At 45.1% G+C, this 24,617-nt stretch overlaps 2 protein-coding genes across 3 annotated transcripts in view; one reads left to right on the top strand and one right to left on the bottom strand.

Annotated features, from left to right (window-relative positions):
* LOC146578319 (butyrophilin-like protein 2) overlaps nt 1-24,617 on the bottom strand; it is a 71,281-nt gene that overhangs the window by 35,006 nt on the left and 11,658 nt on the right. For both annotated transcript variants that reach the window (XM_085258410.1, XM_085258419.1), the window contains 2 exons: nt 17,324-17,668; nt 9,991-10,317 (listed from right to left, as the gene is read on the bottom strand). In XM_085258410.1, coding sequence (XP_085114536.1) covers nt 9,991-10,317; nt 17,324-17,668 — 672 coding nt within the window. The remainder of the gene's footprint in view (nt 1-9,990; nt 10,318-17,323; nt 17,669-24,617) is intronic.
* On the top strand, nt 1,240-6,480 carry LOC146578320 (uncharacterized). The gene is made up of 4 exons (XM_085258277.1): nt 1,240-4,077; nt 5,639-5,755; nt 5,872-5,975; nt 6,078-6,480. The coding sequence occupies exons 1-2, from the start codon at nt 1,285-1,287 to the stop codon at nt 5,657-5,659; spliced, it is 2,814 nt and encodes a 937-aa protein (XP_085114403.1). The 5' UTR covers nt 1,240-1,284; the 3' UTR covers nt 5,660-5,755; nt 5,872-5,975; nt 6,078-6,480.

Below are 24,617 nucleotides of genomic sequence, written 5' to 3'. Positions count from 1 at the left end.
TACTCTGTTGCTCCTGCAGAGAGAAACAATCCAATAAGTTTTTTCAAAACACCTAAACTGGAGGCCATGGCCTTCCCTGTGCAGTTTCCTACAGGTCAAAACACACTTGATGAAAGAAGGCTGATCAAAGTATCCCCCAGTGGGTATTTCAAATCAAGACTTTTCTGCATTGATGATCGTTTTGCCAAAGACACAAACTATTTGTTCTTTGCACAGTTTGTGACTGAAATACACTTGGCTACATCCAGCATGACAGTACAGTTAAGGAAGGCAAAGCCTCTGACCAGAGATGGTAGAAAAATAACCTCAGGCATGTTACAAGATAAACATGAGGTGGAGAAACTGGTGCGAAATAAAGATGCAGTGAGATTCATGCAGCCTCTGAGAGGAACCCCAGCCTATTGGGAGAAAACAACAAGAGATCTTTTTGCCATGATCAGACAGTTGGGAACTCCCACGTTCTTTTGCACATTTTCAGCTGCTGAAATGCGCTGGCCTGAAGTGATCGAGGCAATAACAAGGCAGCAAGGTGAACAAGTGAATTTTGAAGGACTCGACTGGTCAGCAAAGTGTGACATCCTGAGAAGCAATCCTGTCACAACAATGCGCATGTTTGACAAGAGAGTTGAAGCATTATTCAGAGATTTACTCTTATCTCCCGCAGAGCCACTTGGCAAAGTCATTGACTACTTTTACAGAGTTGAGTTTCAGCACAGAGGAAGCCCACACATACACTGCCTCCTGTGGGTAGAAGGTGCTCCTGTGTTTGAGGAGGATGATGAGCAAACTGTTCTTGATTTTATAAACAAATACATCACAGCTCAGCTGCCTGATCCACATAAACAACCTGAACTGTACAAAAAAGTAACAGAAGTGCAAAAACACAGTAAGAACCACACAAAGACGTGCTTTAGGAGTTTAAGCTCCGGGTGCCGTTTTGGTTTTCCCAAACCACCCTGCAATGAGACAATGATCACAAGACCCAGTGAGGATGATGCACTGGAAGTAGAAACGGCAAAGAACAAGCTCAGACCACTGAACCAGCTGCTGAATGAACCTGAAACTGCTTCCATGAGTTTAGAGCAGCTCTTGGCAAGATGCAACTTGACACATGCAGAATATCAGAGATACCTGAATAAAATGAACACAAGGAGTACGATCATACTAAAGCGTGATCCAAAAGACTCTTGGATAAATGGCTATAATCCACATCTGCTTGAAGCCTGGAACAATAATATCGACATAAGCTTTGTTTTAGATGCTTTTGGTGCTGCAAATTATTTAATGAAATATATATCAAAAAAAGAGGGCGGGCTATCTGAGTACCTGAAAACTGTCATTGAGAACTCCCATAAGGACAGTGTAAATGAGTGCGATGAAATGAGAGCCGTCATGCAGGCATATTCAAAGAAGCGAGAGATCAGTGCACAAGAATGTGTTGCTCGTGCATGTGGTCTTCACATGAAGCAATGTTCACGTGCTGTAATATTCATACCAACTGATGATAATCCTGTGAAAATGAGTCGTCCCCTGTCAGTTCTGGACAACACAACACCTGAATCTTCCAATGTTTGGATGACATCTTTGAATGACAAATACAAAGCCAGACCTGAAACACCAGAGTATGAGGAGATGTGCATGGCAGACTTTGCTGCTACTTGCAGGATTGTCTATGGCCAACAGAAAAAAGGTAAAGATGTTTTGCCCCTTCTCAATGAGATGGGGTTTGTGCAAAGGCGCAAAAACAATAAGCCTGCTATCATCAGATTTCACCGCTGCTCACAAGAAAAACATCCAGAGCAATATTACGGAAGACTGCTTAAACTGTACCTTCCTCATCGTTCAGACCACGAACTGAAAACACCATCTTTGCCAACCTATCAGGCTTTCTATGGTGCTGGCTGTGTACAGCTACCAGGTACTGATCGTCTTGAGTACGTGCAACACATTGTCAAAAGAAATAGAGAAAAATATGAGAAAAACAGTGAGGAGATCGAGAGCGCTGTTGAGGAATATGAGCAGAACAGAGGTGTGACTGACGAATGGTGTAATCTGGCACCTGAATCAGATCTCGTAAGGTTGCCACTTGTTGAACAAGAAAGAGAGCGAGACAATGAAAATGAACAGGAAGATGTGCCCGACTACAGCCGTCAGGCTGATGCTTCAACAGAAGTCAGAGCCATCAGGGAACCCCCTGCTATTGATCCCACATTGTTACGTCAGATGTTTCAAAATCTGAATAAGAAGCAAGCCTGCATATTTTATGCAGTTAGAGACTGGTGCATTAAAAGAGTCTGTGCTCTAAATCCAGAGCAGTTTTTCTTTTATATTAATGGTGGTGCTGGAACAGGAAAATCACATCTTATCAAATGCATCTACTCAGAAGCATCTAAGATACTGAGCAAAGTGCCCAGATATGCAGACGACGTTGACATATCAAAACCCACTGTCCTGTTAACTGCTTTCACTGGGACTGCAGCATTTAACATTTCTGGAACAACACTGCATTCTCTTCTCAAGCTGCCTAGAAGCTTAAAACCTCCCATTCAGGGACTTGGCAATCAGCTGGATGAAGTCAGATCAGAACTTATGAATGCTGAAATAATCGTCATTGACGAAGTGTCTATGGTGTCAAGACATCTGTTTGCATATGTAGATGCAAGACTCAAACAGATCAAAGGGACTCGGAGACCCTTTGGAGGCATGTCAGTCATTGCTGTCGGAGACTTCTATCAGCTACCCCCAGTGCGACAGTCTAAACCTCTCTGTGTGCACAACCCATCCGAGATCGACCTGTGGCGGGAGCATTTTCAGATGATCACTCTGACCGAGATTATGCGTCAGAAAGATGATGTTGTCTTTGCAGAGATGCTGAACAGAATTCGTGTAAAAGGAAAGTTGGATGAGCTTTGCGAAGCAGATAGAGATTTGTTGTTACAGGCCATAACTGAACCAGCCCATTGTCCGACTGATGCATTGCACATTTTTGCAACTAATAAAGAAGTGGATGCACACAACTCTGCAACACTGGCTCTGCTCCACACTCATGTCATTGACATCGATGCAGATGATTTTAGAAAAGATCCTAGAACTGGCAGAATGGCACTTCAAGACAGACCATTCAAAGGAGGTAAAAACGAGTTACCAGACACACTGAAAGTTGCAGAAGGAGCTCGTGTCATGCTCACCAGAAACATTGACATACAAAATGGTTTGGTTAATGGAGCTTTTGGAAAACTACTTAGAGTAGTTTACTCTGAAAACGACCAACACATCATCAAGCTTGGACTTAAAATGGATAATGAGACATCTGGAAAGAATAACCGCACACCAGCAGACGACATGGTGTACATTGAGAGAGCAGAGGAGAATCTGAAGCAGAAAGGAGTGGTACGAAGACAGTTCCCAGTGAAGCTGGCCTTTGCATGTACAATACATAAGGTACAGGGTATGACAACTACATCAGCTGTTGTCTCTCTTAAGAGCATTTTTGAGCCCGGCATGGCCTACGTAGCTGTCAGTAGAGTGACGTCTCTCAGTGGACTGTATCTTCTTGATATGGAGGAGAAAAAAATATTCACCAACCCAGAAATCACTGCAGCACTTGAGAACATGAGACAAGCCAACCTTGATGACATGATGCCTCTTCTACACGTGAGACAAACCCTCAGCAGGTCAGAGGTTTTCACCATTGTTCATCATAATACAGAGGGACTGCCAGCTCACATTAATGACATCAAAAGTCACCATGAATTGTGTCTAGCAGATGTTTTGTGCCTAACAGAAACACACCTGCGGGGCTCTTTTGTCGCAGAGAGTCTCCACTTGGAAAATTATAATTTGTTCAAACGCAACAGACACCTGTCCTACACAAACTTTCCCCAGATGGCTAACAGAAGTGGTGGTGGAGTTGCTGTTTATGTGAAAAGTGACATTCAAGTGCATGAAAAACAGTACATCCATAATGTAACTGACCTTGAATTTCTGGCTTTAAAGGTTGAAGCACCAGTCAGTGCTCTGATTGCAGTTGTATACAGACCTCCAGACTACACTCTGAGGCCATTCCTGAAAAACCTGGTAAGCCTATTAGACTCATTGGAGATCATGGACTGTCATCCCATCATAGTTTGTGGTGATTTTAATGAGAATGTTTTATCCAGTGCAAACAAACCAATCATGGAGTTGTTTGAGTCTAGGGGATACGCACAGGTCATCACTGCCCCTACCACAGAGAAGAACACACTGCTTGACCTTATTTTCATTTCTCAGTCAGATCGATGTCTCCATTCTGGAGTCATGAAGACCTACCATAGTTACCATGACCCAGTATACTGTGTATTGTCCTGTGATGATTCATGATCTAGATCTTTGAATACAGTAAGTAATTTCTATATTTTTGAATGACTTAAGAAAGTAGAGCGCTATTTAAAAGTTGACGCCCTGCATTGCAGTATAATGTTTGAATTGTTTACATAAAATACAATTACATGAATTAAGTAATGATATCAGTAAAAGATGACAATTTTATTTATTACAGAAAATCTAAAATTCACTAACAGTAACCTATAAATGTCAGAAAAATCAAATATAGCAGTTTAAAATGAATAGTGTAGGCATATCCTCTCTGCAGCCAGGCTTCAACATCCTGCCAGGCTGCCCCAGTCTCACTGTGGCTGGGAGGGAGGGAGGGTGGACCAGAGGATTGCCCACACAACACATAAATGTTCAACAGCTTCTTCATTGTTTCTGAGAGAACAATAATGACTAAAGGTTGCTTTTTAAAAAAACAAACAAACAAACAAACCTAATTACAGCAATAATGACAGTTAAGCCACTTTATGTGTGCCTCTATTTTGAAATACTATTTACAAAAATATTATTATTTTGGTTTGTTATAAACTTTAAACTTTTTCAAAAGTACACAATTATATTTTTGGACCAATTTTACTATGAAACATAAATTTTTATGAGCTTTTATCATGTTTCTGGCCAGTGCAATCATCAGGGTGGGTCTGGGTTGATAACTGCACATTTCTGGCCAGAAATGTTTCAGCAGTGTTACATATGTAGTGCATATGTTACACTTGCTTTCTGTTACCAGCTGATACCCTACATTTGTATAGACATTTGATGGTGTGAGGTTGGGGAGTTGAGTGGGAGGGGGGGAGGGGGGGGGGAGGGTACGGTGGGAGTTGAGGGGGGGGGGGGGGTTTCCTTTCCTGTTAGGTTTCCTTTTTTTTTTCTTTTTTTTTTTTTAAGCAAGACACAGTCCTCCTGTGTCTTCTCCAATCTTCACATGTAAAATCCAACAATGTGAAGCACATAGCAGCTAGAAACTGTAATGCCACAGATCAGAGAAACTTCATCATCACCATCTTCATCGCCATACGATCAGAGCGTGAGACTTCACATCTGGAGCACAGGAGAGATTCTGTGATAAGTCTTCCTTCTAGCTTGTCCCACAAGCAGTCGGTGAGATTTACTAACAACAAAAAGGGTTAATGACATTATTTCCATGAAAACATGTATTCATTCTTTGTGAAGTGTTTAAATTGTGTTTTCACTTGACCTTAGGAGTGTTAGAGTGTATTGTAATGTCTGTACTCAGGTGTTTCCCTCTGTGATCCATCCCCTTCAGAGCCGAGACACTCAGGACTGAACAGACTGCACAGTTTCTGTGACTGAGCCTCCAAAACACCTTCTTTGAAACCACTCATGATAGAAGGGCTTCATATTTGCAGCAGCACTACTACAGGTATTCAGTTTATTACAGGATGTGTTTGTTTCTTAGGACCAGCTCTGAGTGCACACTACCTAACATATACACCTTTCTGTTTATTACAAACCAACTACTCTGGATCATACGGCCAGTTGGCAGGAATGTTGCTGCAGGAAAACATCCCTGGAGATCACCATCATTGTCAGACTGACTGTGCCTCCTCTGTGCAGTGTCAAGATCCTCCCTAAATGAGTGTGTAAGTTAACATTTTCATTATTTTATTCCCTTTGACAAGACAAGTATCACTGATATTTACATTTACAACTACATATTCCTGTTTTCTGCTCTTCTTTTAAAGTCCTCAGCTATCCTGCTTCTGTGCTGCTTGCCACACATCAAACACTGGCCGGATGACAGGGAGGATCCACTCTGAAGTCACTGGACATGATGAGGATCATATGGGACTTCATAGTTTCACAGAAACGTTGTGCTCTGTGATTACAGGTTTTAAATGGACATAATGACTGCCTCTCTCTGATCAACAGGCTAAAGGATTGTTGTCATTGTTAGTGCTCTGTACAATGTATGCTTATTTAGTATTTCATCACAGAGCAAACCTTTATTTATTTAACATATTTTTATTTTGTTTTAATGTTGAATTAACTGTGGGGATTTTTTTAAGTGGGCACTCGGGATGTCATATGGCCAGAAATGTGGTAACTGGAATTCAACGTTATGGAAGAAAAAATCTGCTAAGAACAAAACACACACAAAACCCCCCAAGAAAATTCAAATTCATTCCATGTAATCCAATCTAAAACATTTTAAACTGCTGAACAGCAACACAAACAGTGTTAAAAAACAGTGTTAACAGAATGATTATGATGATTTTGTACCAAAGTTTCAGGTCACATGGCACACCTAGTGTGTAGTGTGGGGTATCAGCTGGTAAGTATAGGTTTTTTTTTCATATTTGTGTACTTAGAGTTTAGATAGATAAAGCCTTGTGTATAATAATTAGTCATAACCACAACTCAAAGTCAGGGACTAACTAATTTTGGGACTTTGTGTCTGAGCCCAGGTTAAAACAATGTGTAAAAAAGCATTTAGTGGCATGGCTGAACAATGCTGTATGGATACTTATTTATCCATGTTCACAAAAAGGACTAATGTGTTTATTTGATTATTTGCACGTGTTAAACTGTGTCACCACCTTAGGCTTTCATTTGAGTTTACTCAAAAATCTCTATACAGTTCTCTTTTACCACTGTGTGGACTCTGTTTACATTAAAACATAAAGAAGAATGAGTAATAAAAAGATGTGTAGACAGATTAAGTAGGACGATAGAAACAGCTGTTCAGCCATGTTCTAAGAAACCAACACAATTTAAAGGTTCAGGATTGTGGTTTTAAAAGTTGAATTTTCATGTATTTCATATCTTGCTTATTATTTTTTATTTAGTTATTTAATTTAGTTATTTTTATTTATTCTACTAGTCCTTTTCAGAAAGAAGCTGTAAAATATGACTTAAGATTTTTTTTTTATTTTCTATGACATACAAAACAAATTGATGTATGTAATACTATTAAACATGATATACACATGTGTATATGTCTGAAAAACATTATGCTGTATATTAAAGTTTGCATTTTCTCCAGAATTTTTGTTCATCTTTTAAGTTCATTTCAGTTAGAAGAATTTGAACTTTTAATATTCATTCAGAGATTTTCTGACTCTAAATTTTCTTTTGTCATTACTCATTTTTTTATTATTTACATTTTAAACATGTTTAGCTTTTTTCCAACTTCTTCTTCTGTGTAACCTTCAGCTTTTAGCAGTTCAGCACCTTTGTTTTCAGGTTAAATTCGGTTTTTTTTTTTTTTTTTTTTAAATCTCATTCAATATTTTTAACTCAAAATTCAGCAATTAATTCATTTCAGTGCATACATTCAGATTCAAGCATTCACACTGCAGTTTCTTCAGAAAATGCACTTTCTAGTTGTAACAGCACTGCAGCTGGAACTGCTGACGGGGCTGGAGATGAACTGGATTCTGATTTCAGGGACAGTTTTGGCTTTCAGTCGTCATCAAAACACTTTGTTTCATTCATGTTGCTCTGAAGCTTTCCTTTCTTCTCATTGACGTGTTATGAACCAATCACAGCCCTTTCCTTTACAGCGCTCTGCTTTCACCCCTCCCTGAAAGCCCAAATTCACTCTGTTTAGTTCAGCTGGAGCCGAGATGACACAGAGAGCCTTTGGTCCATGAGATCTATCTAGGAGACATCAGTAACATCAGCTTTGTGTCAGCCGTCCTGTAGAACGCTTCCATACAGCTGCTTCTGTCTCTGAGTATCTCTCAGCTTCAGCTGGGACTCCACCCAGGTGTTGGTTGGTTGTTGGCACAGAGCTGCTGCAGTGACTCACAGCTGCTTTCATCCAGTTTAGATTCAATGGTGACTTTAAGCGTGTTTCATGTATGAAAGCCAATAAAGACAGAATGAGTGGTCAGAGGTGTCTCCAGTCTCCCGGCTGGAGCGGCTCCGCCGCCTTCTTCCGGGGCACAGGAACGGGCACCGGGCCCTGCAGAGCCCCAGCGGCTCCCACGCGAGGTGTGGGGACAGGCGCTGTGGCAGGCTGCGTACTAGCTGGTCGCAACCTGGGGGCCGGCACAGGCGCCTGCACGGACTGGATGTCCTCCACTCCAGCGCCATTGGGGAGCGCCGGTGGGGGTGGCGGTGGTGTCGGGCAGGACCGCATCAGCGCCGCCAGATTCTCCATCCTCTGCAGGTGGCGTTCAGTCTGGTCCTGCAGCTCTTCACGCCTGCGGCGCCACACCGCCGCCTGCTCCTGCTGCGTGGCCGCCAGCTCGGCCACCATTCTCGCCAGCTCCCCCCTCTGCTGGCCCACTCCTGGCTCTGCCGTGCCTCCCGTCCTGGGTTTCGGCACCACTGTAAACATACACGGCAGACCCAGTGGCATTTTGATGCTTTTTATTGAATCTTTGACGGTTGCTGTCAGATACTCAGATACAATACTCAGAGCTGCAGCTCTCCCGCTGCCCGCTCAACACCATCACAACAACCCAATCACAGGACCCAGTACAATATTTAATTCGGCGGGGCGTGATTGCGGATGCCGTGCAGGTGCGTCCGCCTCCTCTGCACGGCACCGCAGGCCACGCCCCGCCACATGACCTTTCTGTGTTTGGAGCAAGAGATGAAAGATTGGCATAGTTCAAATTATATATGTTCTGTTATGTGTATATTCAGATGGATGTGTTGGTTTATTTCATTTAATCCTTTATGTTTATCTTAGTGAAGCTGTTGCTGTATATATTTATATACTCATGGCAACTTGTTTGTTACTACAGACTGCTGGCAACACTGAGCATCTAGGTGGCAATAAAACAGCTGGTGGTGACAATCCAGCAAAGTGGAAGCCTGTTGTCCTCCTTCCTGTATCCTGACCGATACACCTTCTTGTTAGCTGCTGAACCTTAAAGAACTAGCCCTCACCAAGTGCTCCTCAACACTGTGGGACGTGTGAGGCTGACATTAATATGTCTTAAAGTGGGAGATGAAGAAATGACTCCAGGGCCCAAATCATGGAGACAAACATCAGTCCACACTTCACTTTGTTTCCTGTCTCTAAAGTGGGAATATTTCAGTGTGATGAACAAACGGCCTCCAACAAATGAAGCTGATTTCCTTTTCCTGTCTTTTCTCCAGCGGCCTCAGCTTCTTCCTCTTTCCCCTGTCTTCTTCTGCAGATGCTCCTCTGTAGCTTCAAGCTGTTTCTCTTTACAAGGAGAGCTACAAACCTTTGCATCCAGCCACAAACACCCCATGGGCTCCTCTGGATCATCACACTCAGCATTTTCACAATAAAAGCCTCGTATTTATGGCTGCTCCACCCTGACATGTGACAACATCCAAATGACTGGATCAAAGTGTTTGAATGATCTCAGCAGCTTTAAAACTATTGATATTTATACATTTACATTGATTTGGACTAAACTAACAAAACTATTGATTTGATCCAAACTCACATCATGCCAGAGGCTTTTATTTTGAAGGTAGGATCATTTTAATGCTCTTCTTAGTTCATTTAAACACACAGTTGCTCCGCCTGACATTTTTGGCTTTTAGATCAAAACATCAAAGAATTTATTTTATTTGAATGAACTGAAAATAGATTCAAACTAAAAGCTTTTAGAGAATAAACTCCTACATGACCTCTGACCTTTGACCTGTATCTACAGCACTGACCTCTGACTTTCAGCTCCACCTTTCTCTTCAGCAGGATGTTTCCCTCCCTGCTGTAGACGGTGCAGGTGTAGGTCCAGTTGTCTCCATCTGTGGGGTGTTTCAGGGTCAGACTGAGGTCTCCAGTTTTCAGCAGGTCTTCATTCATCTTCGTTCGGTCTCTGTAAACCTGGTGCTGTTTGTGAGGCTGGTCAGAGCCGTTCTCATACACGTGGACCTTATCATCATCACTGTCCTTCCACTCCACTTTAGCGTCTTCAGGCAGGTGAAGTGTGGTGTTGAAGGGCAGCTGGACAGACTCCACCCCTGAATCCACCTCCACCTGGGGGACTGAGAGGACAACAAAGCACAACATGAGCTTGGATGGAGACATTTGTGTTGACTCTAACAGGCTGAATGCTGCTGCTTCACTGGGAGCTCACTGTTAGATAGAAAGTGGTCAGTGTGAAGAGGAGACGCAGCAGAAAGATGAAGACTGACAGGAAGAAAGCAGTGAACAGACTGTTGGAGCTGCTGTTAGTGGGACAGGACTTTATTCAGTCTCTGAGGACCAGATTTGACTTGATGAAGCAGAGAAACACAGTCTGAGTGTTTCTGTCACACTCACTTCATCACACAGCTCAGTTTGACAACATGTGGAAGAATTTGATAGAAGCCTTCCTTTAGTAAAAGCACCAAGAAAACACCATGAAAACACCTCACTACACACAAAACTGCAGTACTGGCAAATTGTACATAAAGTATGAAAAGTCAAAGTAAGGCCGCCTGAGACTGTTTTGTGGTGTTTTTCCTTTTTTGCTCCTCTGCAGGGGGTGCGGTCGGACTTTGGAACTGTGACCTTGGGGGGGTTGTTTCTTTTGTGGTTTTTGCTTGTTTTGGTTCATGCCTGAAGTTCATGCCACACCTGTTGGTGATCAGGGCTCGTCGGGGGAGCTACTTAGGAGAGAGTTGGAGCTCCCACCGGCGCGGGATCATTAAGCTAAGACTCCAAGTCAGTGTGTAGCATTAGGAAGTGCGGATCGTGTGTGTGTGTGTGTGTGTGTGTGTGTGTGTGTGTGTGTGTGTGTGTGTGTGTGTGTGTGTGTGCGCGCGCGGGTTCAGTGTTAACGGCTGCTTCTGTATTGTCCTGCAGGTGAAACGAGGGACCAGAAGGGCAGCACGCACAGGGTGTGCAGTAACACAACAGCGGGGAGCACGAGCACAGACGTCGGAGGGAAGCACGCACACGGGGTTCGAGGGAGCAACGGGGAGTTATTGTGTTTACAGCTTTCCACTGTAAATAAAGAGCACTGTTTGCATCGCAGAGTCTGCGTTTTGGGTCCTCCTTTCCCCACATCCCCACGGTCTGCCAGCGAGACCGTGACAATTGGTTTGACCTGTATTACTCAACACTGTTGAATGTATTACATTGTTTCTTGACATGTTTTACTGCTGAATCATGAAGAGAATGTTGTGTGCAGAGGACCTTGTGCAGATAATAGAAGAAGCAGACCACATTCCAGACCCCCACCTTTCAGAAGAGCAGAAAGACAGGGAGCCGAGGTCACAACTTGGGCGCCGTAAGAGAGAAAGAATGTGAATGTTTAGGCTTTTACAACTAGGTGGGGGCCACTAGAGAGTATAAAAAGCTGAGTAACCCGTCACCATTTTGAGACTTGCTGTGACCCTCTGCAGGCAGGTCTCCCCATCATGATGGTTCTAATTAGGGGTGGGTTTTTATAATCGATTCATCGATTAAAATCGATTCTGGCTTGGATAACGTAAAATCGATTCATTAAAATCCTGAATCGATTTTTTAATATAAATTTATTTTGTCCGAAATGCCAGAATCTCTGGTGACATCTCACAAAATTTCAAGAACCACCAAACAGTAAATGAGAGCAGGTACAGGGATTCTGCACATAGACTTAAACACACAGCGCGACCCGCGGATCAGAATCAGTTAGATGTCGCCTTTCTCACAGTCGGGGCTGAAAGCCGACAGCTCGCTGATCCGGGTCCGCGCTTTGTGTTCACGCCCTTTATGCGCTGATTCTAAAGCTGTTAGTTTGATCTCTCTCCAAACAATATTGACCGAATCAGCAGCAAAAGAAGATCCAAACGCTTCACATAAACATCGTCATGAATTCACTCTTTTACTGTTTTGCTTCCATTGCGATGCGCAGCTCTCTCTCTCCCTCTCTCCCTCCCCCTCTCTCCCCCCCCCCCCCCTCTCTCTCGAACAGTTTCGCTTTCTTCATTATTCGCTTGCTTGTTACACAAGTCTACTGTTGCTTACAGCGCTGTCGGCCGCTGTTTTTTCCCCTTTTACATTCTTCCGAAAAGAAAACCTCATTTCTGCTGTTCAATACTGAACAAATTTAAACTTTTTAATATTATTCAAAATGCAAAATGCTTAGCCATGTCTCTAATAAAACCGCTGTAACGTCAGAGGTAATGTTGATTAATTAATGGTTTTCTTTCGTTTTTGATGTACTGCAGAATATTTTTATAAAATCCCAGGCCAGGAAAATCACCTTCATGTTTTTCTGTGTTTTATCTTCAGCTACTTTGACACAAAGGCATCTGCTGTGATGCTCACACCTTGGATAAAGTCTTGCGAGTGTCAGCTTCCTTTTTATAGATACAAAAATATGTAAATGTCCTGATCTGAATTATATCTCTGACTGTCAAAATTTCCCAGATTTAAATCGAATTGAATCGAATTAAATCGAATCGTGGATCGAATCGATTCGGGACCTTGTGAATCGGAATTGAATCGATTCTAGAAATCAGTGACGATACCCAGCCCTAGTTCTAATGCTCATAAGTATTGAATTGTATGGAAATAAATGATTGTTGATTGAGCATTTATACACCGAGTACTGTCCTTCCTTCAGCCCAAAGATTCAAAGAATTGGGAGATTTCAACAGTATGCAAACGGCTACCAAACAGCCATCATAATTCGTCACACAATGAGAACAGGACAAATCAACAACTGACAATGACTAATTAATATTAAAATCTGTAACATAATGTATTGTTAGGAGTTTAGTCTGTTACTGTTGCTATTTTTACCATTTCTTCTTGGAGCAACTGTAACCCACATTATTTCCTCAGGGATTAATAAAGTATTCTGATTCTGATTGGTTCAGGATGACCTGCCATTATCCAATCACACATCTGCTTACCTGCATCTTTTGCTCGTTTCTCCTCCTCTTCTTTTCTATTTTTTCTAAACTGAGGACCTGATGGCTTTGAACTGTTCTTGTCCATCTTCCATTGGTTTTAATTTTGCACTCCAGTATGAACACCCATCCCTCAACCCAAGGATCACCACAACATGATCTAACACACCTACACCTTAGTTCACAGATTCACTTTGTCTAGGGTGCATTTCTGAGATTTCACACAACCCAGGATTCAAATCATGAATACATAATTGGATTGGATTATGTATTATGTTTGATTTACAACATGAATGAAATGTGCTCTATTTGGAAGCAGCTGGCCCCCCTCCCCTTTCGACGGGTTGTGTGTGAGACTTTAAATCATCAAACTGTAAATTATAAATTGTTATTGATCCCTTACCCCGAGTCCTAAAGTGTATATTTATTTTCTTACTCTTCTTATATTTATTGTTTGTTTACTTGCACCGCTGTAACTGGAGCCTCGTCGTCTCGTCTCTCTATATGCTGGACTGTAGCAGAGATGACAATAAAGTTTACTTTGACTTCAGCAGCGAGCAGGTGCACCGAGGGCTCTCGCGCTCACTTCTCGTGTATAGAATTTCGAAAAAACATCGGTGCAAATTATAAGTCTGTATTATAATGTCTGCTGTTCTCGTGTTTGTTGGTTTGTTTTTATTTTGCGTTATTTTGCGAGTTGGTTATTAGATGCTGCTCCAGCCAGTCAGAGACTCCCCCACCGCCCTGCCCTCCTCTCCAAAAGCATAAATAAGAATTCTCCCTCAACCTGCAACCCACTTCTTTAAAAGCACTAAAAGCTGCTGTACGTCGCAAACGAAGGGGCGCCCTTACTCCCAGCAAATGGGCGACAGAAAACCGATCGGTGCCTGTGCCATTCCCAATATGCGCTGGCTGACGTCGGGGCAGCATGAGTACGAGCATTTATTTATTTATTTTTGCCGATGCCCGTGATGCCGCCCCCCACCACGATGCCGCCCCGGGCAACCGCCCGAGTCGCCCGTATCTAAAACCGCTACTGATTACAGGAGTGAGGTCACTTCCTGTCTGTGACTTCCTGCCATCAACAAACACCTGACAGCCAATCTGAGACCATCCTGAGATCAGCTGCTGACTCTGTCCCTGCTCTAATATCTACTCTTGTACAGCTTCTTTAACTTCATTCATTCTTCACTGACTGCTCTGCTCACTGTGACCATTAAAATCCCCACACCACATTATTTTCACTGCACTGGTTTCATCCACTGGTTCTGATGACAGTCTGCTACATGGGCTGTAAAAGCTGAGCTTAAACTGTCCCAGTGTACAACAATCAGCCTGTCCTCTCTGCTGGTCCTCCCCGAGTCTCTTATTAACATGACACGTCTCTGAGAGCAAACACGTCTCTGCTGCCTTCAAAGTTACTTTCATATGTTTCCATTTGTCTGTACACTTTATTACATATGCAGTGAATCATCTTCTCTAAGCGCTGTATGAGGTTCCTGTATGTTTCTGACATCTGATGCTGACACTGAACAAATGTTTCTCGTCCTCTCCCTTCTTTCCTTTGACAGTTACTCTGTAACTTCATGTTATCGACTGCTCTGACTTCTTCTACTTCCAGCAGTTTGTAGCACAGCAGTGATGCTTCTATCAGAAACATGCTGCTTCTCCTTCATCCTCCTCTCATTGATCTGAATCAGCTGTTTTCACAGAGAAACGCTGCACAAATCCTTCACTCCACTATTTCTGTCAGCAGAGGACTCGCTCTATCATGGCTGCTGCTCCTTTTTCACTCATTTGTGCTTTGAATCCAATCTGTTTCTCATCATCACCATGAACAGGCTGCTCATCAATCAGCACATTAGCTGTAGATCAGCTGCACACTGATGAAGATGCTCAGACAGACGGGCTGGGCACACAGAGGACTTTATGATCTGTTCTTCAATTCAGTCCAACATGGATCATTTCTGCTCACAGTCCAATCATCTCTGGAAACTTGTGCTTCCATGGCACAGCTGGGCTACTTCAACAAATAGCGCTACACCTCTGGTTGTCAGCTTCACCATCGCTCTCCCCGTGGCTACAGTACAAGTGAGCTGACACATCCATCAGTGGAGGCTGTGGGCCAGTAAGGAGCAGCAGCTGCCTGCAACATGGGCTTTACATTGAAAACAGCCACAAGTCTGGGCCTAACCACGCCTTTGGACTTCTTCTTCATTCCAATGAGATTTACATTTCAGGGAGTTCCCCTGGAAAAAGAGCCATTTTGAAAGCTGTTTGCTGACTTCATCAATAATCTGCTTCAGTCATCCAGATGAGAATCCTGAGAATGGAGCAGCCCTGATAGCAGCTCATAGGATCACAGTGTTTTTCATTCAGCTGGTTGATTTCACAGGTTAGGAGGTGAACAATCTAACTGTGCTCCTCCTTCCACCTTTGGACCACTCATTTAGTGACAGCCAGGATGTGACAATCAGCTGTGACACAGGAAAACATGAGGTGGGAAACTCTGGAGAAGATCTGCTTTTCTCTACAGGGAGGCTCGCACATCTAATCTGCTCACCATCACTCAACTCACTTCAACAACATGCTGACTCAGTCATTTCTGCACGTTTCCTCATGTTACAGCCCTGACTTCAGTTCAGCTGAGGAGGAGATGAGGGAGGAGAGAGCAGTGGTGGAGGAGGCAGATAAGGAAGAAGAGGAGGAGAAGATCCAAAGAGGAGGCAGGGGGAGAGGCTCAGGAACAGTTAGATCAGAGACTTTGAGCCATCATGGACTCCCACTCCTTCCATCCAGCCCTGTGTGGATCAGCAGCTCCAAAATGTCTGCTCACTCATGTTCTTCCTGTCTGTGCTCTTCTTTCATTTCACTCATTATATATGAGCTGCTCCTAAATCACACTGGATATGGATTTTCTGTCCAGCCACACTAATTCTCTTCATCCTCACCTGATTGTTTGGATGCTCTTTGACAGCACATTGAAAATCCTCACAGTGACTTCTATTGCCACACTGACTGGACACATACAAAGTTGAAGGCTTCATGTGTTTGGCACAAATAATACTTTGGTAGGTCTGAGTTGTGTTTTGAACCATCTCTCAGGACCAAAGTCTTTTTGCTTCCTTCAAAAAGAGCTGAAGGCTTTTTACCTCACAGTTTGTCCTTTGATATTATTGGATGATGGACTGTGGGAAACACAAATGTGCACTTCTTAATGGCTCATATGTGCTGTGAAAGAGCTCTTTGTGATCTTGAAGCTTTTCAATAGTTTTTCTTTGGCTGTTTGTAAAGTTTTCTGTGTGAACTCTCAGGAATCTGGCGCAGTCTAATAGAAGTCTACTGCTGCGCTCAAATATCACAAAGAGCTGTGACAGCAGAGAAACACATGACCATCCTCCAAATATCATCTAGAAATAGAAATGTGTCCACTGTGGGACGTGTGAGGCTGACATTAATATGTCTTAAAGTGGGAGATGAAGAAATGACTCCAGGGCCCAAATCATGGAGACAAACATCAATCCACACTTCACTTTGTTTCCTGTCTCTAAAGTGGGAATATTTCAGTGTGATGAACAAACGGCCTCCAACAAATGAAGCTGATTTCCTTTTCCTGTCTTTTCTCCAGCGGCCTCAGCTTCTTCCTCTTTCCCCTGTCTTCTTCTGCAGACGCTCCTCTGTAGCTTCAAGCTGTTTCTCTTTACAAGGAGAGCTACAAACCTTTGCATCCAGCCACAAACACCCCATGGGCTCCTCTGGATCATCACACTCAGCATTTTCACAATAAAAGCCTTGTATTTATGGCTGCTCCACCCTGACATGTGACAACATCCAAATGACTGGATCAAAGTGTTTGAATGATCTCAGCAGCTTTAAAACTATTGATATTTATACATTTACATTGATTTGGACTAAACTAACAAAACTATTGATTTGATCCAAACTCACATCATGCCAGAGGCTTTTATTTTGAAGGTAGGATCATTTTAATGGTCTTCTTAGTTCATTTAAACACACAGTTGCTCCGCCTGACATTTTTGGCTTTTAGATCAAAACATCAAAGAATTTATTTTATTTGAATGAACTGAAAATAGATTCAAACTAAAAGCTTTGAGAGAATAAACTCCTACATGACCTCTGACCTTTGCCCTGTATCTACAGCACTGACCTCTGACTTTCAGCTTCACTTTTCTCTTCAGCAGGAGGTTTCCCTCCCTGCTGTAGATGGTGCAGGTGTAGGTGTCTGTGTCCCAATCTGTGGGGTGTTTCAGGGTCAGACTGAGGTCTCCAGTTTTCAGCAGGTCTTCATTCATCTTCGTTCGGTCTCTGTAACGCTGGTGCTGTTCTTCATGCTGGTCAGAGCCGTTCTCATACACATGGACCTTCCTGTTGTGTGGTCTGAGGATCTTGTAATTGACCATCCACTCCACTTTAGCGTCTTCAGGCAGGTGAAGTGTGGTGTTGAAGGGCAGCTGGACAGACTCCACCCCTGAATCCACCTCCACCTGGGGGACTGAGAGAACAACAAAGCACAACATGAGCTTGGATGGAGACATTTGTGTTTACTCTAACAGGCTGAATGCTGCTGCTTCACTGGGAGCTCACTGTTAGATAGAAAGTGGTCAGTGTGAAGAGGAGACGCAGCAGAAAGATGAAGACTGACAGGAAGAAAGCAGTGAACAGACTGTTGGAGCTGCTGTTAGTGGGACAGGACTTTATTCAGTCTCTGAGGACCAGATTTGACTTGATGAAGCAGAGAAACACAGTCTGAGTGTTTCTGTCACACTCACTTCATCACACAGCTCAGTTTGACAACATTTGGAAGAATTTGATAGAAGCCTTCCTTGTCACGGCTGGCGGAGTGAGCCGTGTGGTGTGGAGGGAAGGGAGGACCCAAAATGCAGCAGTGACTGATGATACGAGTGATGTTTATTTACAACGTGACAATGGCAGAAACAGGCAGTGAGGCATGACAAAACAACTGAAGAAACCTAAACTGGGAGAACTAAATGACAAACCTGAGACCATACAAAAGGGGTGCGGGGCAGAGAGACGCAGAGACAGGAACACCATAGAACGCAGACGAGCCGACAACGAACACAGACCGACACCCACTAAATATACACACACACAAGGTAATCAGGTAATCACACACAGGAGGGAAGAACAGCTGAACGTAATACACATGAGGACCGGAGGAGACAAGCTGAACACAATGACAACAGAAACAGACTTTCAGAACAAAACAGGAAATCTAGAACACGAGCCTTCAAAGTAAAGCGGGAAACACAGACTGATTTGCAACACAACGCAGGGACATGAACAGAGCACCAAGGACAGACACAGGTAGGGCTGAATATACATCAACTTCAGGTTCAACCCTAAACTAATACAAATCAGAATAAACACAAAACGCTGGGTCAACGACCCAGGACCATGACAGTACCCCCCCTCCAAGGGCTGGCTCCAGACAGCCCACAACAAAAACAGACGACCAACCCAGGGCGGGCGGCGGGGGCCCAGGACGGAGGGACCAACACCGAACAAAACAAGCTCCAGCGAACCGAGGGAATTGTCCAAAACAAAAACACACATGCTGGAGTACGAGAACAAAACACGGTTCAGGAGGCCGGCCCGGAGGCTGACAACTCAGAAGTCCAGGACAGTTCATCTTCTGAGGCCGGCCACGTCAGCGACGCAGATCCATAAGCCGACCGAGCGGAAGGCAGCGGTGGCGGAGTGGAGGCAGATCAGGGGGCCGACCGTGCACACGGCGGCAACAGGGAAACCGTTCAGGCGGCCGACCGTGCGGACAGCAACGGCGGCGACGAGGAAACCGTTCAGGCGGCCGACCGTGCGGACAGCAACGGCGGCAATGACACAAGTCTGGAGGCAGACCGTGTGGACAGCAATGGCGGCGATGACACAAGTCTGGAGGCCGACCGCGCGGAAGGCAACGGCGGCGTCTAGGAGGTCGTCCATATCGACGATGACGCTCAACCAGCGGCCCGACAGACGACCGCTGATGTCGAGGCGGCAGTCCGGGACCTGATGGCGGCCGTCGTAGCACCAGACGAGACCGAAGCAGAGGCTGGACCAGGCGAAGCTGAAGCTGGACCAGAAGAGGCTGGACCAGGCGAAGCTGAAGCTGGACCAGACGAGGCTGAAGATGCTGAAGCTGGACCAGACGAGGCTGAAGATGCTGAAGCTGGACCAGACGAGGCTGAAGCCGCTGAAGCTGGACCAGACGAGGCTGAAGCCGCTGAAGCTGGACCAGACGAGGCTGAAGCCGCTGAAGCTGGACCAGACGAGGCAGAGGCTGAAGCCGCACCAGACGAGGCAGAGGCTGAAGCCGCAGCGGGCGAGGATGATGAGGCTGAAGGCTGGACGGGCTCCTCGGGCCCCCCAGCTGACGAGTCTTGGGGCTGGACGGGCTCCTCGGGCCCCCCAGCTGACGAGTCTTGGGGCTGGACGGGCTCCTCGGGCCCCCCAGCAGGCGAAGCAGGAGGCTGGACGGGCTCCTCGGGCCCCCCAGCGAAAACAGTCTCTGGACCAGTGGGCACCGGGGCCCCTGGAACACACAGGTCAGAACCAGCAGGCGCACGGGCCTCTGGCAGGAACAGGTCAGAACCAGCAGGCGCACGGGCCTCTGGCGAACACAAAGCGGACTGCGGCTGCACAGAGCAGTGACTCAGCTCAGGCAGCGACAGCCGGATGCAGTCCTCAGCTGGCTTCTTAACCTCCAGGGGTCCAGAGTCGGCTGGGGGCTGGAACCCAGCCTCTGGGGAGGCCCTGGAGTGCGTTACAGTCTCTGTACTGGCCAGCTGTTGCGGACTGATTACTGCGTTTTGTGGTGCGTCTCTCTGCTTGACATGAACAGGTGAAAAACAGTGCTTTCCGGGTCGGATGGACTCAACTTGTAGTACTGGAGGAGTAGGTGAAGATGACGGCTGAGCTGATAATAAGGCTGATGAGTCTCTTGCCAACTGAGCTATTGACCAGGCTATGGACTGTAACATAGGTCTGGCTGTGACTGTAATGGAGGTGACGATTGAGCGGCTAACTGAGTTAGCGACTGCTGGGCAGCTAACCGAGCTACCGGCTGGGCAGCTGACTCAACAAACACAGCCCTGGAATAAACAGTCATGCGAGCTGGCGAAACAGACGGAGCGTCTTTTCCACTCACCACAGCCGGCAGTTCCGAAGTCCTATTCCCCGGCTGTGTGGCGACGCGCCGACAGCGCGATCGTCGCTTCCTCCCGGGCAAAGCCTCCGGCGGGCCGGGCAAAACCTCCGGCGGGCCGGGCAAAATCTTCGCCGCTGGGCTGGGCAAAATCTTCGCCGCCAGGCTGAGTTGGGAAGCGGTAGCGGCTGGTGGGTGAAGGTGCAGTTCGTTGAGTATGAAGTCCTGTGCGAGCGGGTGAAGAGAGTCCAGCAGCCAGGAGTGAGCGGAGATGAGCTGCTGTAGCCTGGCTTCTACAGCGCGGAGACACTCTTCCATGTCTGGTCAGCTCGTACTGTCACGGCTGGCGGAGTGAGCCGTGTGGTGTGGAGGGAAGGGAGGACCCAAAATGCAGCAGTGACTGATGATATGAGTGATGTTTATTTACAACGTGACAATGGCAGAAACAGGCAGTGAGGCATGACAAAACAACTGAAGAAACCTAAACTGGGAGAACTAAATGACAAACCTGAGACCATACAAAAGGGGTGCGGGGCAGAGAGACGCAGAGACAGGAACACCATAGAACGCAGACGAGCCGACAACGAACACAGACCGACACCCACTAAATATACACACACAAGGTAATCAGGTAATCACACACAGGAGGGAAGAACAGCTGAACGTAATACACATGAGGACCGGAGGAGACAAGCTGAACACAATGACAACAGAAACAGACTTTCAGAACAAAACAGGAAATCTAGAACACGAGCCTTCAAAGTAAAGCGGGAAACACAGACTGATTTGCAACACAACGCAGGGACATGAACAGAGCACCAAGGACAGACACAGGTAGGGCTGAATATACATCAACTTCAGGTTCAACCCTAAACTAATACAAATCAGAATAAACACAAAACGCTGGGTCAACGACCCAGGACCATGACATTCCTTTAGTAAAAGCACCAAGAAAACACCATGAAAACACCTCACTACACACAAAACTGCAGTACTGGCAAATTGTACATAAAGTATGAAAAGTCAAAGTACTTATTGTGCAGAAAAATGTTCCCATCAGTGCACTTTAACACCAATCCGATTGTTCAGTCTGACGTCACTAGCCGTGTCTGGGCCTAAACTCCGCTGCAGGTCCATATATCAAGCGATCACTATGGCATTACTGAGAGTTGAAAAACTGTCTAAAGTCTTTCATCTTTAATAAAATGATCAGCGTTCTGCTCTACCAGGTGTAACAATTGAGTTTAACATCCAGGCATCCATGAAAACGGAATTTATGACATTTAACGGGGTTAGAAGTTAGCAGGGAGTTAGCTCGCTAGCTTCTATCTAAAAACAATATAGCATGTCCTGACTGCGGGGTTTTGGAAACAAATTCAAACGTACAGCTCTGCTATCACTTGCAGCATAAATGAAGACAGAAAACTAAAAAGCAGTGACGTTTGTAGGGTTACTGAAGTTGGGCTAGCTGGTATATAATGATGTGCTACGTGACCGCTAGCGACACAGCTATGTTAGCATAATATAAACAAGCTAACTTTTTTTCCACTCGATAAAAGTTACCGTGAGTGTTCTCGGTGGCCAGGAACAAATGTAATCGCATGGCAGGATGCTGTAAAAGGACCAAACTTCAGCCAGGAGAACAACTGAGATAATCCATCCACAATACGAGGTTAGTCATTCATATACTGCTGCATGTGCTGTAGTTACATCCTAAGGTTTTAAAAACTGAGCTTAAATAAATGATTAGCGGTAATAAAAGCCGAGGGAGGTCAACAGTGATCACTGACTGTTTTAGGAGCTTTTTGAGATCAAATAGAAGAAAATACAAAACATTAAACATGTTAACAACACAAAAGCCATATTAAACACAGACTACTTTAGACCCGGAAGTAGGATTCGTTGTGTCATCACTGAACAACCGGATAGGGAAGGGGTGTTTTTTCTTTTTCTTTTTTCACTCACAAGCGGAGAGTGTTTGCTAGCGCTGTCTGTAGAAAACGCCGTTTTTACCGTTCTTCCCGATGTAAACACCACTGTTTTGTTCAGAAAAAAACATCGCGTGTATTTTTTATCATAACTCTGGTTTTACGTGGCCCATTGACACAATTCAAAAACTGGTATATAGTTTGAAGTCCGCACTTTCGACCCAAGCTGTGAAATGGAGACTGAGTCGCTGTGTTGTCTTAAATTGATCATGTGATTTTGACGTGCTGGCGCGTCCCTCGACCCCAGAGGGTTAATGAAAAGTTTTAGTTTTACACACAAGAAGACTGAAGATGAAGTAAAAACCTTGAACTTTACTTCTGTGTCTGATGTTTATTGAAGCTGTCAGCTGTCTGTCAAAGTGGACAAATGGACGCACAGTATTGGCGAAACAGTAAAGCCCCTTCATGACGAGCAGAGACATTCAAGGAGAGAAATGCTGCTGATGCTGCTGCTGACGCCTGGCTCACAGCAGCATCGAGAGATGGATGACACAAAGAAATAACACAGCTGTCCGCTCTAGAGACCACCGACAGAGTCAGCTGTTCACCAGCTAACACCTGTGACTCCACCCAGATGAAGCTTTAGCACCACACCTGCAGAAGCTGCCTGTTCACACCGAGGAATGAATGAGAGCATTTCAAGGTCAGGACCACCTCAAGAACCAGACTGTGATTTATCCCCACTCAGCACCTCACCCACCACACAGCATACAGGAACAGTCTTCCAGTCATGACACTAGATGGCTGTTATTACATTTGGCACGAGGGGATCTCAAAGAAGTGTCTCACAAAGTTGGACTGAGCACAGAAATCCTCGTTCAGAAAGAATCAGTGAAGGGAAACTCCGTCCTAATACCCTCGTACACACAATAATAACATGGACTGAACCACCACCCACAGCCACCAGCACTTTATACAGCCTCTGTAGGAATTATCCACATATCTCACTTATCTTAACTGCACTACTGTATAGTTCTGTGTAAATAATCATTCTGTACATACGATAATCTTTAATCCTACAACTGTTTATAACCCGCATAGTTCACATTTCTGTATAACTGTATATCTCAGATTCTGTATAGTTTTTCATATTTATATCCTGTTCATAGCCTGTACTCACTACAGCCTGTACATACTTATAGTTTTAGCATATTCACAACATACACTCAACAAAAATATAAACGCAACACCTTTGTTACTGCTCCCATTCCCCATGGGATGGACGTAGAGACCTAAAATTCATTCCAGATACACAATATAACCATCCCTCCAAAACAGTGGTCACAAATCAGTCCAAATGTGTGGTAGTGGGCACATCTGCTATATTGAGATAATCCATCCCACCTCACAGGTGTGCCACATCAGGATGCTGATCTGACATCATGAGTAGTGCACAGGTGTACCTCAGACTGCCCACAACAAAAGGCCACCCTGGAATGTGCAGTTTTGTCTCACACCAAAATGCCACAGATGCCACAAGCAATGAGGGAACGTGCAATTGGCATGCTGACAGCAGGAATGTCAACCAGATCTGTCGCCCGTGCATTGAATGTTCATTTCTCAACCATGAGCCGTCTCCACAGGCGTTTCAGAGAATATGGCAGCACATCCAACCGGCCTCACAACCGCAGACCTCGTGTAACCACACCAGCCCAGGACCTCCACATCCAGCAGGTTCACCTCCAAGATCGTCTGAGACCAGCCACCCAGACAGCTGCTGGAACAATTGGTTTGCACAACCAAACAATTTCTGCACAAACTGTCAGAAACCGTCTCAGGGACGCTCAACTGCATGCCCGTCGTCCTCATCGGGGTCTTGACCTGACTCCAGCTCGTCGCCGTAACAGACTTGTGTGGGCAAATGCTCACATTCGATGGCGTCTGGCACGTTGGAGAGGTGTGCGCTTCACGGATGAATCATGGTTCACATTGTTCAGGGCAGATGGCAGCTGAGAATGTCCCAGTTCTTGCATGGCCAGCATACTCACCGGACATGTCACCCATTGAGCATGTTCGGGATGTGCTTGACCGGCGTATACGACAGCGTGTACCAGTTCCCACGATTATCCAACAACCTCGCACAGCCATTGAAGTGGAGTGGACCAACATTCCACAGGCCACAATTGACAATCTGATAGACTCCATGCGACGATGTGTTGCACTGCATGAGGCAAATGGTGGTCACACCAGATACTGACCGGTTCTGGGTCCCCAGACCCCCAATAGCGCAAAAAACTGCACATTCCAGGGTGGCCTTTTGTTGTGGGCAGTCTGAGGTACACCTGTGCACT

This window comes from Mchenga conophoros, linkage group LG3, assembly GCF_057382185.1.
Source record: "Mchenga conophoros isolate Kocher_MC1m ecotype Shallow Benthic linkage group LG3, M_conophoros_male_GT1.1, whole genome shotgun sequence".
Classification (NCBI taxonomy): Eukaryota; Metazoa; Chordata; class Actinopteri; order Cichliformes; family Cichlidae; genus Mchenga; species Mchenga conophoros.
Note: the sequence above shows the minus strand (reverse complement) of the source record. Positions and strands in the feature narration are given on the sequence as shown.

Excerpts from the sequence above, each read along its gene's own strand:
- LOC146578320 (XM_085258277.1), top strand. The coding sequence starts at position 1,285 with ATGAAATATATATCAAAAAAAGAGGGCGGGCTATCTGAGTACCTGAAA. Across the intron at positions 4,078-5,638 it reads GGCCATTCCTGAAAAACCTG|AGCCGAGACACTCAGGACTG; the intron begins GTAAGCCTATTA and ends CATCCCCTTCAG.